Source organism: Sminthopsis crassicaudata, chromosome 1 (assembly GCF_048593235.1).
Source record: "Sminthopsis crassicaudata isolate SCR6 chromosome 1, ASM4859323v1, whole genome shotgun sequence".
Classification (NCBI taxonomy): domain Eukaryota; kingdom Metazoa; phylum Chordata; class Mammalia; order Dasyuromorphia; family Dasyuridae; genus Sminthopsis; species Sminthopsis crassicaudata.
In genome coordinates this window covers 391,733,775-391,748,466 of record NC_133617.1, presented here as the reverse complement: position 1 = coordinate 391,748,466, position 14,692 = coordinate 391,733,775, and the positions used below count along the sequence as shown (strand labels likewise).

Sequence of the window (14,692 nt, the reverse complement as noted above, 5' to 3'; positions counted from 1 at the left end):
TTTACACAGAGTGGCTTAGTTGAATAAGGGTCCCAACTTCTTCTCCTAGGGAAGGATCTAGTGGAAAGAATACATTCTTTATATCCTATCATTGTTCATTATTAGCTATATAATCTATTATAAAGAGTTTGACTTCTCTGAATGTCGCTTCCTCTATGAAGCCAGAGAGTTGAATTGGATTATAATGTTTTCATGGTTCTTTCCAGCTCTAAATCTATTATATACTGGAAAGTATGCATTACTTAGGGCACTGGGACCCTTATCCACTCCAGGGGCCAAAGAGAAAACCAAGAAAGAGGGGCTAAGCTCTTAAAGGACTTTGAAGTCCCTTAAAATCCCTTGACCAAAAAATCAAACAGAAAAAAATACAGCCCATGGTTATAATGTACTCAGAGAAGGTCCTGAGATGCATAAAGGCAATACAGATTATACCTTTGAATGGGATCACTGTGTTCATAATGCAGAGAGGAGAAATAGCTTCCAGAAAGAATATTTACTTTTTCCTTTCTATAGCCCTTGGATGGGTTTGGCTACTAATTGTGATGTCTGCCCAGGGCCAGAAACTAGTATCTGGCTTCATTCAATCTCTTGGTTTTGATTTGGGTTTAGTGTCACCTCCTTAGATTTTAGTCACTTTACCTTGAAAGAACTTTGAAGGAAGATGTACTTTCTTCTTTTCCTACCTACTGGGCTCTCCTGAATCAGAATGAATTCAATACCCTCCATAAACCTCAGTCACTCTTCTGCTTAGTCATAGGCCCCTTTCCATGATCTCAAATCCCTGTCCCCTTTCACACAATGCTCTTTCTGGCTACTCATCAGAGAGTCATTTTTTTTTTCCAGAGGCAGATGTCAAAAACTTATTCATTTCTATACTAGGGATTCTTAGCAGTTTTTTTTTGTCTAACAGACCCCTTTGCCAATCTGGTAAAACCTATGGACACTTCAGAATAATGCTTTATTTCATTGAAGGAAATAATAAATTTCAAGTAAAAGCTAAGTGAAAATAAAGGTGTATTTTTTTTTATCCAAGTAATCACTTCCCTAAAGTCTCTCTAAAGATCATGGACTCCAGCTAAATTTCCCTACTCTGTATTATTTCTAGAGAAGTCCAGAACACCACTTTGACAGTTTTTTTCCTACCCCAGTCTCTATCTAAAACCACCTACTAATGGATAGGCAGCTTTGGAGATGCTTTTGAAACTCTAACTAGCAAAAAAGGATTGCACAGAGAACTAGATCTAGAGAAATTCAACAAGGCCTGAATTTGAGTCCAATTATATGAATGTATGTCTTGGGAAAAATTACTTAATCCCTCTCTACTTCAGTTCCCTCATGAATAAAATGAAGGGGTTGGAACTAATGGCCCCTACAATGCTTTCTATTTCTAAATCTATGATCCTAAAATACTAGCTTATACTATACTATTTTGACTTCACCAGCATTTCTTGAATGCTTGTCATTTTTAGCAATTCACATCAAGGAAGAGAGGGAAAATATATACAACAGTCAGTCTCCAGCACCCCTGGTTAGATGAGAAAGACTCGCACGTAGACCAGCTTCTCTCTGGGATGAACTAGGAGTATAGAAGCAAGCTGAGTATTTGATGGAGGTGGTTTGCCACCTGTTGGTCACTGGAAAAAACTACACAGCAATGTCCCCTTTCAAAAGAACTAGAATACACTAAATAGTAGGAAAGTGTTGGGGAATCTACTTCTGGGAGCCACAAAAGAATATCATCTGTGAACCATGGTAGTTCATTCAGGGAGGCCATGAGCAGGAGTCACAACCCAAAAGTAGCAATGACTTAGGAAGGCATCAGTAGTCCCAAAGTCTAAACATTTATTAACTAGAGATGAGGCAAGGTAATTTTCTTCTCCAATCCAATTTCACTCCTTTAGAGTGAGTCATTTAGTTAGCATTTATTAAATATCTACTATACACCAGACCTTTTGCTAAATACTTGAATTATAAAAGAAGGCAAAAAGCCCTGTATTTAAAGAGTTCACAGTCTAAGAAGGGGAAAAATGTCAAACAATTTAGTGCAAACAAGATGTATCCAGGATAATTTGGAGATGAAAGAGAACTGAGAAAGATTTCTCAGGCAATATGAGATTTTAGATGGGACCTGAGGAGAAACCACAAGGCAAGAGTGTCGAAGAAGAGTATATAGCGTGGTGAATTAAATGTCCAGAGATGGGAAATGGAGTGATTTGTGTTAGGAAGCCAGTGTCAATGCAGAGTGCAGGGTATGTGGCAGGAAACAAGAGATTAAAAACCTGTAATGGTTGGAAAGGGCTGATTATAAAAGACTTTGAATTTAGTTCAACACAAATTTATAAAACTCAGACTTTTTTTAGGTATTTTTCAAGATTATGGAGATGCAAATACACAAATAGCTCCTATTTTCAACAGTCTTTAAAATGAGGGGGAATGGGCTTGTTTTTCTTTCTAGCATTAGAAATCACTCTAAGTGCATATTCATCTATAAATAATCCTGTATTCCTTCCCTCACAAAGCTATTGAGGAGAAAGAAACTTATAAACTCCTGAGCTCCACAGAAATATGAGTGATGATGATGGTGGTCTATAATATGTGGAAATTTCCCTTTTGTGGAACTTTCTCTTTTAATTCCTGAAGTGTTACTAAGGAAAACCCTCTTTACCCAAACCAGCTGCTATTCATTCAATAGATACTGACATCTAATTTACACAGATTCTTGCAGTTGGCACCTGATGATTGGGGATAAGGTACATTAGAGAGGTGGAGAGGAGATAGACCTCTCCCCTTAGGAATCTCATGAAGTCTAGTAGTAGCTAAGACATAGACCTGCATAACTACAATATAATTATATTGTACAGTGTAATCGGGATTAGTATAATTTAAAGAGCTAAGTATAATTCTAATGATTGTAAACTCTTTGAAGGCAGGAGACTCTTTGGGTTTCATTTTTGTCTTCTGTATTCCCAATACCTAACAGGGTAAACATGTTTGTAGTGGGTCCTTAATAAAATGAAAGATTGTTAAAATTGATCTACAATGTAAGACAGAGGGGAAAATGCTAAAGAAGGACTTACCCCAAAAGTAGTTAAGCAAGTCACAATTTGGAAGGCTGTGGAGACCTGAGAAAGCTTTCTGTAGAAGATAACAACTCAGCTGGGTCTCAAAAGAAGGACTGGGCTTAAAGAATCAGAAACTGAGGGAATTCCCATCTATTGGGAAATGGTTGAACAAGTTGTAATATATAAATGTAATGAATATTATTGTGATATAAGAAATTATAGCAGTGAATTTCAGTAAAAAACCTGCAAAGACTTATATGAACTAATGCTGAGTGAAAGGAGCAGAACCAGGAGAAGCTTGTACATAATAATAATATTGTGTAATGATAAATATGATAGACTTAGCTGTTCTCAGCAATACAGTGATGCAAAATAATTTCAAAAGACTCATGATGGAAAAATGCTATCCACATCCAGAGAAAAGACTCTGGAGGCTGAATGCAGATCAAATCATACTATTTTCATTTTGGGGGGGTAGTTTTTTTTCCTTTTGTTCTATTTCTTTTTTTCACTAAATGACTGATATGAAAATATGTTAACATGATTTCACATATATGATCTATATCAATTTACTTGAGAAATTTGAGAAGGGAGATAGACAAGGAGGGAAAAATTTTGGAATTCAAAATCTTATAAAAATGACTGTTGAAATTTTCTTTATGTTTTGGAAAAAATACTATTTACAAAAGGTGGAGGTAGGCCTTTGATAGATGGACATGTAGAGATGTATTCTAGACTCAAAGAAAAACATGAACAAGGGCACTTGGGAAGGAAAGCATGTGATATGAACCAGAGACGATAAACTACTTTGACTAGAAATACAAGAAAGTTGTGTGCCATGAGTTTGGAAAGCTGCTTGGGGTAGAATATTGAGAATCTGGGATCCAGACTAGAAAGGTATAGACTTGTAGAGTAAATTTCAGAAATTTTTTTTATTCATTAAAGGTTTATGAGTAATGTTGGGAGGAGTATTATGATAAGAGGTGTGGTCTACCTCTGCTAATCAGTGCTCATCCATGGAATGGATGCGAGGGAAAGGGAATGGAGGCATAAAATCAGGTAGGAAAATATAAAAATGGTTCAGGAAAATCTGAATCTTCTGACTGGTAGAGGGGTAATGAAGTTAGAAAGAGGATGCATATTCATTGCTACTGTGCCACATATTCAATATAGATTAAGCATTCCATTTAAAACCAATGTTAATGTTAACTTCCAGAAAATCAGACATGTTCACATGTTTTCAAAAGCTTCATAAGCTTAAGAATCCATTTCAAAATGAAATTGAATTAAATGATAGATTATATTAGGGACTTTTCTACTCTATCAGCCCAAATAAAAAGTATAACTATCCTGGTTATTTCTCCCCTTCACTCCAACTCATGCCACAGTGACTGATATTAGCATTCACAGCAAACAATAGCCCAGAGATCAGTCCAGAAGATGAGATGTCACATAAATAAGCAAAGCGGTCCTGACCCGGCATCTAACTTGCATGAATGAGGGTGGAACTGAACAGTGGTGCTTTCGTTGTTGTAACCGGAACACAGCACATCAATGTTGTAGGTATCAACCTTATCTGACCAGTCCATTTCACAGAATTCCTTGTGGTCTCTGTTCAGCCTAAAAGGAAAGGAGGAGGAATATTGGAAATAAATTCAAATGGATCAAAATGTAAAACAATCACATAGAAGTCAAGTGTAAGTGTCCCAAAAGTGCCTAAAAGATTTTGATCCCGATTATTACAAGGGAACAAGCATAGTATAGTAGAGGGAATGCTGAACTTGGAATGTTGAACTCATGTTCAGTCTCAAAACCTGGTTCCGGAAAGTACTAGCTGAAATGCTTCACTCTAGATTAGTTAGTTGGATAACTAGTATAGCTACATCCTATATGACTTCCTTCCCACATCATTTTCTTGATCTCTGTTCCCTGAAGCAAATATATAGCATCCACTCTTTCTTTGCTGAGGCAATTGGGGTTAAGTGACTTGCCCAGGGTCACACAGCCAGGAAGTATGAAGAACTGAGACTATATTTGAACTCAGGTCCTCCAGAATTCTCCATTGTGCCACCTAGCTGCCCCCCAACTTCTAAATCCAGAGAAAATTGAAGTTTGTCTTTAATTGTGTCATCCTGGACACTTCTTTCTCCAGGGTCCTCATATTATCTATTTCTCTTTCATCACCCAAACTTATTTTTAGACATTTCATTCACCCATAGGTGACAAAGACTAGAGCAACTTAAAAGTATAGGATAGCATTAGACCAATGACCTGAAAGTCAGGAAAACCAAAACTCAAACAAGACATTTTATTTTGGAATCTTAGTTTTTCCATCTATATTTCTGTGACACACTTCACAGACACATAGGGCTTTAGCGTTATATAGTGCTAGAGCTGAAATGAATCTGAGAGACAACCTAATCCAAAACAGTTCATTTTATTGATAAGAAAATGAAGGCTCCCCAAAGCTAAGGCATGTAGCATAGGTCCAACGAGATGCTGAAATCATCTATTAGGTGTACAGTTATAACCATTTAGGTAGAATGAAGAGTTTTGTACTAACCAGCAAGTTGGAAGGTTCCTTTTTGAATAAAGGGACATCCCCCCTACCACTTTGAACCTATGTGAATGTGATTATGCTAGAATGTAAGAGCTTTCAAGCTTCTACCCTCCAGCCCTCAGGAAATGTTCCTCTCTGGACAATGAAACTTTTAAGGATCTTGATGTTATTTAGATATTGTGGGCTTTGACTTTACCTGAATGCAACACTTTTGATGTTATTGTTCCTCTTGTTATCTCCAGAGCAGACATACCATCAAATAAATCAGATTGCATACTCTCAATATAGAGAACCATAATGATTTCCTGTGACTAAATTATTCACCACCTAGTGGCTGACTTTCTTAGTGATAAATTTCTCTGTATTTAACCAGGACGGTCCATGGCATATGGACACACACAGTCTATTGTTGACCCATACTTAAAATCTTTCTTTCCTGGTAGAAGCTTGCACTATAGCAACATGGCCTTTGAGAACCCAGGCTACAGTCACATCTGACACTGGAAGCTTTGATTGAAGGAACAAAATACCAGATTAAAAAATCACTGAGGGGTAGAACTAAAATGCTAACCCTAGATCACAGGTAAAATTAAAAATTCTTTCAATCAGGGCAAAATGATTTGGAGGTGGCAATGACACAGAAGCCATACTGATCCATGGATAGAGAAGACAGATGCTTTCCTTCCTTTCCTTTACCAAACTATAACCAGCTCATGGCTTTACTCCATCACCCAGAGCTCATTTTATCTCATAGCATCATTATTTTAGAATAAAAAGGATATATCTAGTCAAAGAATCCCAGAATTTAAGAGCTGGAAGGATTAGTAACAATCTATTTCTATCCTTCATTTTACAAATGAAGACACTGAGGTTCATAGAGGTTAAATGACTTGTCCAATGTCACACAGGTAGTATCAGAGGTGAGATACTATGAAACTCATAACCATATAAATCTAGGGAACTCAAAGCATGAGGAAAGTGATCTCTAAATTATCATAGAAAGGAAGCATCCCTTATAGGACAGGAAGTCCTAAGCAAGCATCCCTTCTAGGAGAAGTTTTTTTTCTTATATATGCTAATACCTGACAGTCTGCCCTAGACACAGTTCTGAGCCATGAATTCCATGAATACAGAGTTAGCTGTATTATCTACTTGACAGACAGTAAAAATTGCCCTGAAACTTGGAAGTACTATATAAATATGAATTATTAATATCAATGTAATTATTCTTTCATCTATGGATACACAATTAAGCTCCAGAAACTGGGTGTGGCCAAGAAAATGCTGCATGGAAGTCACCTGTCTGGAAGAATGTAAATTTCTATTTAAGATTAAGAGTTTGGACTAGATGGCCACTAGAGAGCCTTTCCAGTTCTGAAATCCTAGGATTCTACGAAAATATTGATCACATGAACCTGAACATGCTAGAGGAAATTTTATTTCACATTATCCACCAGGTGTCAGTATGAACCAAGAAATGAAAAGAAACTGGGTTCTTATATTTTTATTGCACATACGGGTTTGCTTCAAATTTCAGTGAATTAAGTATATAACATATGTATGCATATGCATATTTGTGCATATGGACATATCTATGATTATAATATGCACTATGGGACCAAATAAGTATTTTATATATCACATGACTTGAACATAAATGTAAGATTTGTATGTGTATCATATAAGGTGATAATTCCACGGCCACTTGGGAGAGCAGGATGGAAAGAAAAGCATTGGATTTGAAATTAGTCCCAATTCTGTTGTCGCTTACTAGCAGTAGGGACTTCCTCTCTTTCTAAACTCTAGTTTCCTTATCTGTATAGTGAACATTTTTTTAAAAAATTGCATAACAGGAATCTTGAATTTAAATTTGGAAGAGACCAGATAAATCTAGCCAAACCACCACATTTTATAAATAAGAGAAGATAAATAACTTCACCAAAATAAATTCTAAAGAATATAAATAACTTTTCCAAAGTTACAATGGTAGTAAGAAGCAGTCAGGATTTGAAGTCAGACAATTTTGTCTGTGAAATCTGTGAAATACTGGATATGAAACTACATTAGGGAAGATAATGGGGATAAAATAAAATCACCATGTTTTTTGTTTAGTCTGGCAATAACCACCCCAATTCTGAATTTTCTAGGAGTATTCTGTAGATCATAATAAAACCCAAAACAAACAAAAACAAAATGCCAAAAAAATGTAGCCTTTTAAAAACAACTACTGGTGGGGGTGAAGCCAAGATGGTGAGGAAGATACACACCAATTTGTAAGCTCCCTTCTTCCCTCAATACCAACCAGTTAAGTCAGCCTCAAAAATAACGCTGAACTGATAAAAACCACAAGGATTAGAAGCACAATTTACCAGCTGAAGAGAATCAGGAATTTCAACAGAAAAGGTTGGTTCTGAGGGGAGGAAAAAAAAAGATCAGCATGGACATGGTTGGACTAAGAAATAGCACACTGTGCCAAATGGGCTGGGAAGAACAGAGAACAGATATCAGTGAAGCCATTGAGATAGAGGAATCTGGAACAGGCTGATAGCTCTACTATGCTTATAAAACAACAGATCAGAAGAGAAATCAAGCTATTTTAAAATATAAAGTCAGATCCTAGAATCACCCCAATCCAGAAGTGGCCTAGCACCAATCTTGGCATGGCTGTGCAGCTGCCTTCTGCTGTCCAGGGCTTTTCCTTGGGGCAGTTAAGAACCTGAACAGTGGGGAACACAGCTTGGGGCAGCCTCTAATCCACATAATGCGGGACTCAGCCTGAGGCAGTGGAATTCTAGCAGCAGCAGAACTCCCAGAGAAGTGGAACCTCCACAGCAGGGACTGTGGTTTCCAGGCAGACACTTCCGGTTTGAGTGCAGTATAAGCTGTGTATAATATCTAACCTAAGTATAATATCCACGGCCCCACGGGAGGCTCTGGCTGGGGTTTGTGACGCTTTCACTGTTCAGCCTTAAACCTCGGGGCAGTCGCTAGGCCACACAGCAGGGTTTCACACTGGGCACACCTTGCAATGCAGTGGTGCTAACCACCTCTGAGGCATTTCCAGGGAGGTGGGAGGGAACTCTCTCACAGAGCTCTCTCTTAGCCCAGACACAGGACTGCTGCATCCATCTGGTCTGGGAGGAAGCTGATAAATTTCTTACCCAAAGAACAGACCCTCCCCCCCCCCCCCCCCCCGCCCTACAGAGTGTTAATAATGAGTAAGAAGCTGAAGAGAACGATTGACACCTTCTATATAGAGAAAGAGCAGGTATTCAACCCCAAGGAAGCTAACAGCAGATAGTCTCAAGAAAATACCCTAAAGGGAAATGATACCTGCCCCCCATCACATAACTCTCTCCTAGAAGAGACTATTAAAAAGTTAAGAGAATTTGAAGAAAAATGGGGAAAGGAAAGAGAAGCTATGATATAGAGAAAAACAATGTCCTGAAATTTGAGTTGGAAAAAATAAAGAATTCACAGGAGGTGCAGAGACACAAAATTTGTGAATTAGAATAGGTTAAAAAATCACAGGAAAGTAGGATTTCTGAATTGGAAAGGAAAAAATTCCCACGGAAGTATGATTTGTGATTTGGAAAAAGAAAATAACTCACGAAAAAAAAATAGTGAAATGGAAAAAAAATCAACAGAGCAAAATAATTCATTTTTAAACTCAATTGGACATATACAAGAAGAACTAAAAAATGTGAATGAAGAAAATAACTGATTAAAAATCAGGACTGAACAAATAGAAATGAATGATTCATTGAGAAACCAAGAATCAGTCAAACAAAACAAAAAAAAAAAAATGAAAAGCTGGAGAATAACATCAAATATTTACTGGGAAAATCTATAGACCTGGAAAATACATCTAGGAGAGATAATCTGAGGATCATTGGACTTCCCAAAAATTATGATGAAAAAAAGAGCCTAGATTCTATTTTACAGGAAATCATCAAAGAGAACTGTCCAGAGATAATACAAACAAAAGGAAAACTAGGTGTTGAAAGAATTCATCGAACGCCTTCTGAAAAAGACCCTAAAAAAAGAACTCCATGGAACATTATGGCTAAGCTGCAGAACTACCAAACTAAAGAAAAAATATTGCAAGCAGCTAGGAAAAAAACAATTCAATTATCAAGGTGCCACAATAAGGGTCACTCAAGATCTGGCTGCCTCCACATTAAAAGATTGAATGGCCTGCAACCTGATATTCCAAAAGGCAAAAAAACACAGATTGCAACCAAGAATAAACTACCCAGCTAAGTTTAGCATTTTCTTCCATGGAAGAAGATGGTCCTTTAATGAAACAGAGGAATTCCATTTGTTTCTAAGAAAAAAAACAGTCTTAAATTAAAAAATTTGATCTACATTCACAAGACTGAAGAGAAGCAGAAAAAGGTAAAAAGAACTCTTGAGAACTGAATCTCTGTTGTGGATATAAAGAAAGTCCACATGGATAATTTGATTTTATTGATATAACATAAGAAAATGGAAGTAGTAAATGGAAGGGGATAGTATCAGAAAAAGGGGAAGGAGAGATAAAAAGAGGGAAACTACATCTTAGGAACAGACATAGAAAATCTACCACATGTGAGGGAATTTAGAGAGGGGGAGGAACATTGTGTGAATCTTACTCTCATCAGAGTAGGCTCAAAGAGTAAATAATCGACATATTTGTTTTTCAGAGAATCCTCTCTCACCTCATTCAAAGGGGGGAGAGGAAAAGGGAAAAGGAAAAGGGGAATAATGGAAGGGTACAAGAAAGGGGAAGGGACTTAAAAGGAGGGGGGAGGGATACTAAAAAAGCAAGGCTGTGCATCACAAGTGGGGTCCATAAATTAAATACTGGGGAAGGGGTTCAGGGGTACAAGGGAAAAAAAAACATAATCATGGGATAATATGATGGCAGGAAATACAGAATTACTAATTGTAACTGTAAATGTGAATGGGATGAACGCTCCCATTAAATGGAGGCAGATAGCAGACTGGATCAAAAGTCAGAACCCTACAATATGTTGTTTACAGGAAACACACTTAAAGTAGGGAGATACATACAGAGTAAAGGTAAAAGGTTGGAGTAGAATCTATTATGCTTCAGGTGAAGTCCAAAAAGCAGGGGTAGCTATCCTTATCTCAGATCAAGGAAAATCAGAAATTGATCTAATTAAAAGAGATAAGGAAGGAAACTGTATCCTGCTAAAAGGTAGCATAGACAATGAAGCCATATCGATACTAAACATATATGCACTAAGTGGCATAGTATCTAACTTCCTAAAGGAAAAGTTAAGAGAGTTGCAAGAAGAAATAGACAGCAAAACTATAATAGCGGGAGATCTCAACTTTACACTCTCAGAATTAGATAAATCAAACCACAAAACCAATAAGGAAGAAATTAAAAAGGTAAATAGAACATTAGGAAAACTAGGGATGATAGTTCTTTGGAGAAAACTGAATGGTGATAAAAAGGAGTATATTTTCTTCTCAGCAGTTCTTCTCAGCAGATCATGGAAGCTATACAAAAACTGACCATATATTGGGACATAAAGATCTCAAAATTAAATGCAGGAAGGCAGAAATAGTAAATGACTTCTTCTCAGATCACAGTGCAAGAAACACTACATTCAATAAGAAGTTAGGGGTAAATAGACCCAAAAGTAATTGGAAACTAAATAATCTCATCTTAAAGAATGACTGGGTAAAACAGAAAATTATAGAAACAATTAATAATTTCACCCAAGATAATGAAAACGATGAGACATCATACCAATATTTGTGGGTTGCAGCTAAATCGGTAATAAGGGGAAATTTTATATCTTTAGAAACTTACTTGAATAAAATAGAGAAAGAGAAGATTAATGAACTAGGCCTGCAACTTAAAAAGCTAGAAAAAGACCAAATTAAAAACCCCCAACCAAAAACTAAACTTGAAATTCTAAAATTAAAAAGAGAAATCAATAATATTGAAAGTAAAAAAAAAAAAAACAACAAAAAAACAACTATTGAATAAATTAAACTAAGAGTTGTTTTTATGAAAAAGCCAATAAATAGATAAACCTTTGGTAAATCTGATCAGAAAAAGGAAAGAGGAAAATTAAATTGTTAGTCTTAAAAATGAAAAGGGGGATCTTTTCACCAATGAAGAGGAAATTAGAGAAATAATGAGTTATTTTGCCCAACTTTATGCCAATAAATTTGATAACTTAAGTGAAATGGATGACTACCTCCAAAAATATAGGCTTCCTAGATTAACAGAGGAGGAGATAAATTGCTTAAATAGTCTCATTTCAGAAAAAGAAAGAGAACAAGCTATTAATCAACTCCCCAGGAAAAAATCCCCAGGGCCAGGTGGATTTACATGTGAATTCTACCACACATTTAAAGAACAATTAGCCCCAATGTTATATAAACTATTTGAAAAAATAGGGGATGAAGGAGTCCTACCAAACTCCTTTTATGACACAGACATGGTACTGATACCTAAACCAGGTAGGTTGAAAACAGAGAAACAAAACTATAGACCAATCTCCTTAATGAATATTGATGTTAAAATCTTAAATAAGATATTAGCAAAAAGACTTCAGAAAATCATCCCCAGGATAATACACTATGATCAAGTAGGATTTATACCAGAAATGCAGGGCTAGCTTAATATTAGGAAAACTATCAGTATAATTGACCATATTAATAATCAAATTAATAAAAACCATATGATCATCTCAATAGATGCAGAAAAAGCATTTGATAAAATCCAACATCCATTCCTACTAAAAATGCTTGAGAGTATAGGAATAAATGGACTATTCCTTAAAATAATAAGGAGCACATATTTAAAACCATTAGTAAACATCATATGTAATGGCAATAAACTAGAACCTTTCCCTGTAAGATCAGGAGTGAAACAAGGTTGCTCACTATCACCATTACTATTCGATATAGTACTAGAAACTCTAGCCTTGGCAATAAGAGCTGAGAAAGAGATTCAAGGAATTAGAGTAGGAAATGAGGAAATTATCACTTTTCGCAGATGACATGATGGTATACTTAGAGAACCCCAAAAGACTCTGCTAAAAAGCTATTAGAAATAATTCAGAATTTTAGCAAAGTTGCAGGATACAAAATAAATCCACATAAATCCTCAGCATTTTTATACATTACCAACACAATCCAACAGCAGGACATACAAAGAGAAATTCCATTCAAAATAACGGTTAATAGTATAAAATATTTGGGAATATATCTACCAAAGGAGAGTCAGGAATTATATGAGCAAAATTACAAAACACTTGCCACAAAAATAAAGTCAGATTTAAATAATTGGAAAGACATTCAGTGCTCTTGGATAGGCCGAGCAAATATAATTAAGATGACAATACTCCCTAAACTAGAATTCATATGGAACAACAAAAGGTCGAGAATTTCAAGGGAAGTAATGAAAAAAATTAAGTGAGAATATAGGAATAAATGGACTATTCCTTAAAATAATAAGGAGCATATATTTAAGACCCTTAGTAAGCATAATATGTAATGGAGATAAACTGGAACCTTTCCCAGTAAGATCAGGAGTGAAACAAGTTTGCCCACTATCACCATTACTATTCAATATTGTATTAGAAATGCTAGCCTCGGCAATAAGAGTCGAGAAAGAGATGAAAAAAATAAGAGTAGGTAATGAGGAAATCAAACTGTCACTCTTTTCAGATGATCTGATGGTATACTTAGAGAAACCCAGAGATTCTAATAAAAAGTTATTAGAAATAATTCACAACTAAGAATCCAGCCATTCTGGAGAGCAATCTGGAATTATGCCCAAAAAGTTATCAAATTGTGCATACCCTTTGACCCAGCAGTGATACTACTGGGCTTATATCCCAAAGAAATACTAAAGAGCGGAAAGAGACATATATGTGCCAAAATGTTTGTGGCAGCTCTTTTTGTAGTAGCTAGAAACTGGAAGATGAATGGATGTCCATCAGTTGGAGAATGGTTGGGTAAATTATGGTATATGAAGGTTATGGAATATTATTGCTCTGTAAGAAATGACCAGCAGGAGGAATACAGAGAGGCCTGGAGAGACTTAAATCAACTGATGCTGAGTGAAATGAGCAGAACCAGAAGATCACTGTACACTTCAACAACAATACTGTATGAGGATGTATTCTGATGGAAGTGGAAATCTTCAACATAAAGAAAAACCAACTCACTTCCAGTTGATCAATGATGGACAGAGGTAGCTACACCCAGAGAAGAAACACTGGGAAGTGAATGTAAATTGTTAGCACTAATATCTGTCTGCCCAGGTTACATACCTTCGGAATCTAAAGTTTATTGTGCAACAAGAAAATGATATTCACACACATGTATTGTATCTAGACTATATTGTAACACATGTAAAATGTATGGGATTGCCTGTCATCGGGGGGAGGGAATAGAGGGAGGGGGAGATAATTTGGAAAAATGAATACAAGGGATAATATTATAAAAAATAAAAAGAAAAAAAAAAGAAATAATTCACAACTTTAGCAAAGTTGCTGGATACAAAATAAATCCACATAAATCCTCGGCATTTTTATACATCACCAACAAAATGCAACAGCAAGAGATACAAAGAGAAAATCCATTCCAAACAAATGTCAAGAGTATAAAATATTTGGGAATCCATCTACCAAAGAAAAGGCAGGAATTATATGAGCAAAATTACAAAACACTTGCCACAAAAATAAAGTCAGATTCAAATAATTGGAAAGACATTTAGCACTCATGGATAGGCCAAGCAAATATAATAAAGATGACAATACTCCTCAAACTAGCCTATTTATTTAGTGCCATACCAATCAGACTCCCAACAAATTATTTTAATGACCTAGAAAAAATAACAACAAAATTCATATGGAAGAATAAAAGGTCAAGAATTGCAAGGGAACTAATGAAAAAAAAGTCAGATGAAGGTGGTCTAGCTGTACCTGATCTAAAGCTATATTATAAAGTAGCAGTCACCAAAACCATTTGGTATCGGCTAAGAAATAGACTAGTCAATCAGTGGAACAGATTAGGTACAAAGGACAAAAAAAGG

The 14,692-nt window shown here is 36.0% G+C and overlaps 1 protein-coding gene across 1 annotated transcript in view; it reads right to left on the bottom strand.

The window, feature by feature from the left end:
* TEKT4 (tektin 4) overlaps positions 1-14,692 on the bottom strand; it is a 62,533-nt gene that overhangs the window by 16,836 nt on the left and 31,005 nt on the right. Inside the window, exon 3 of the mRNA XM_074279701.1 lies at positions 4,539-4,682. Within this exon, the coding sequence (XP_074135802.1) occupies positions 4,539-4,682 (144 nt within the window). The remainder of the gene's footprint in view (positions 1-4,538; positions 4,683-14,692) is intronic.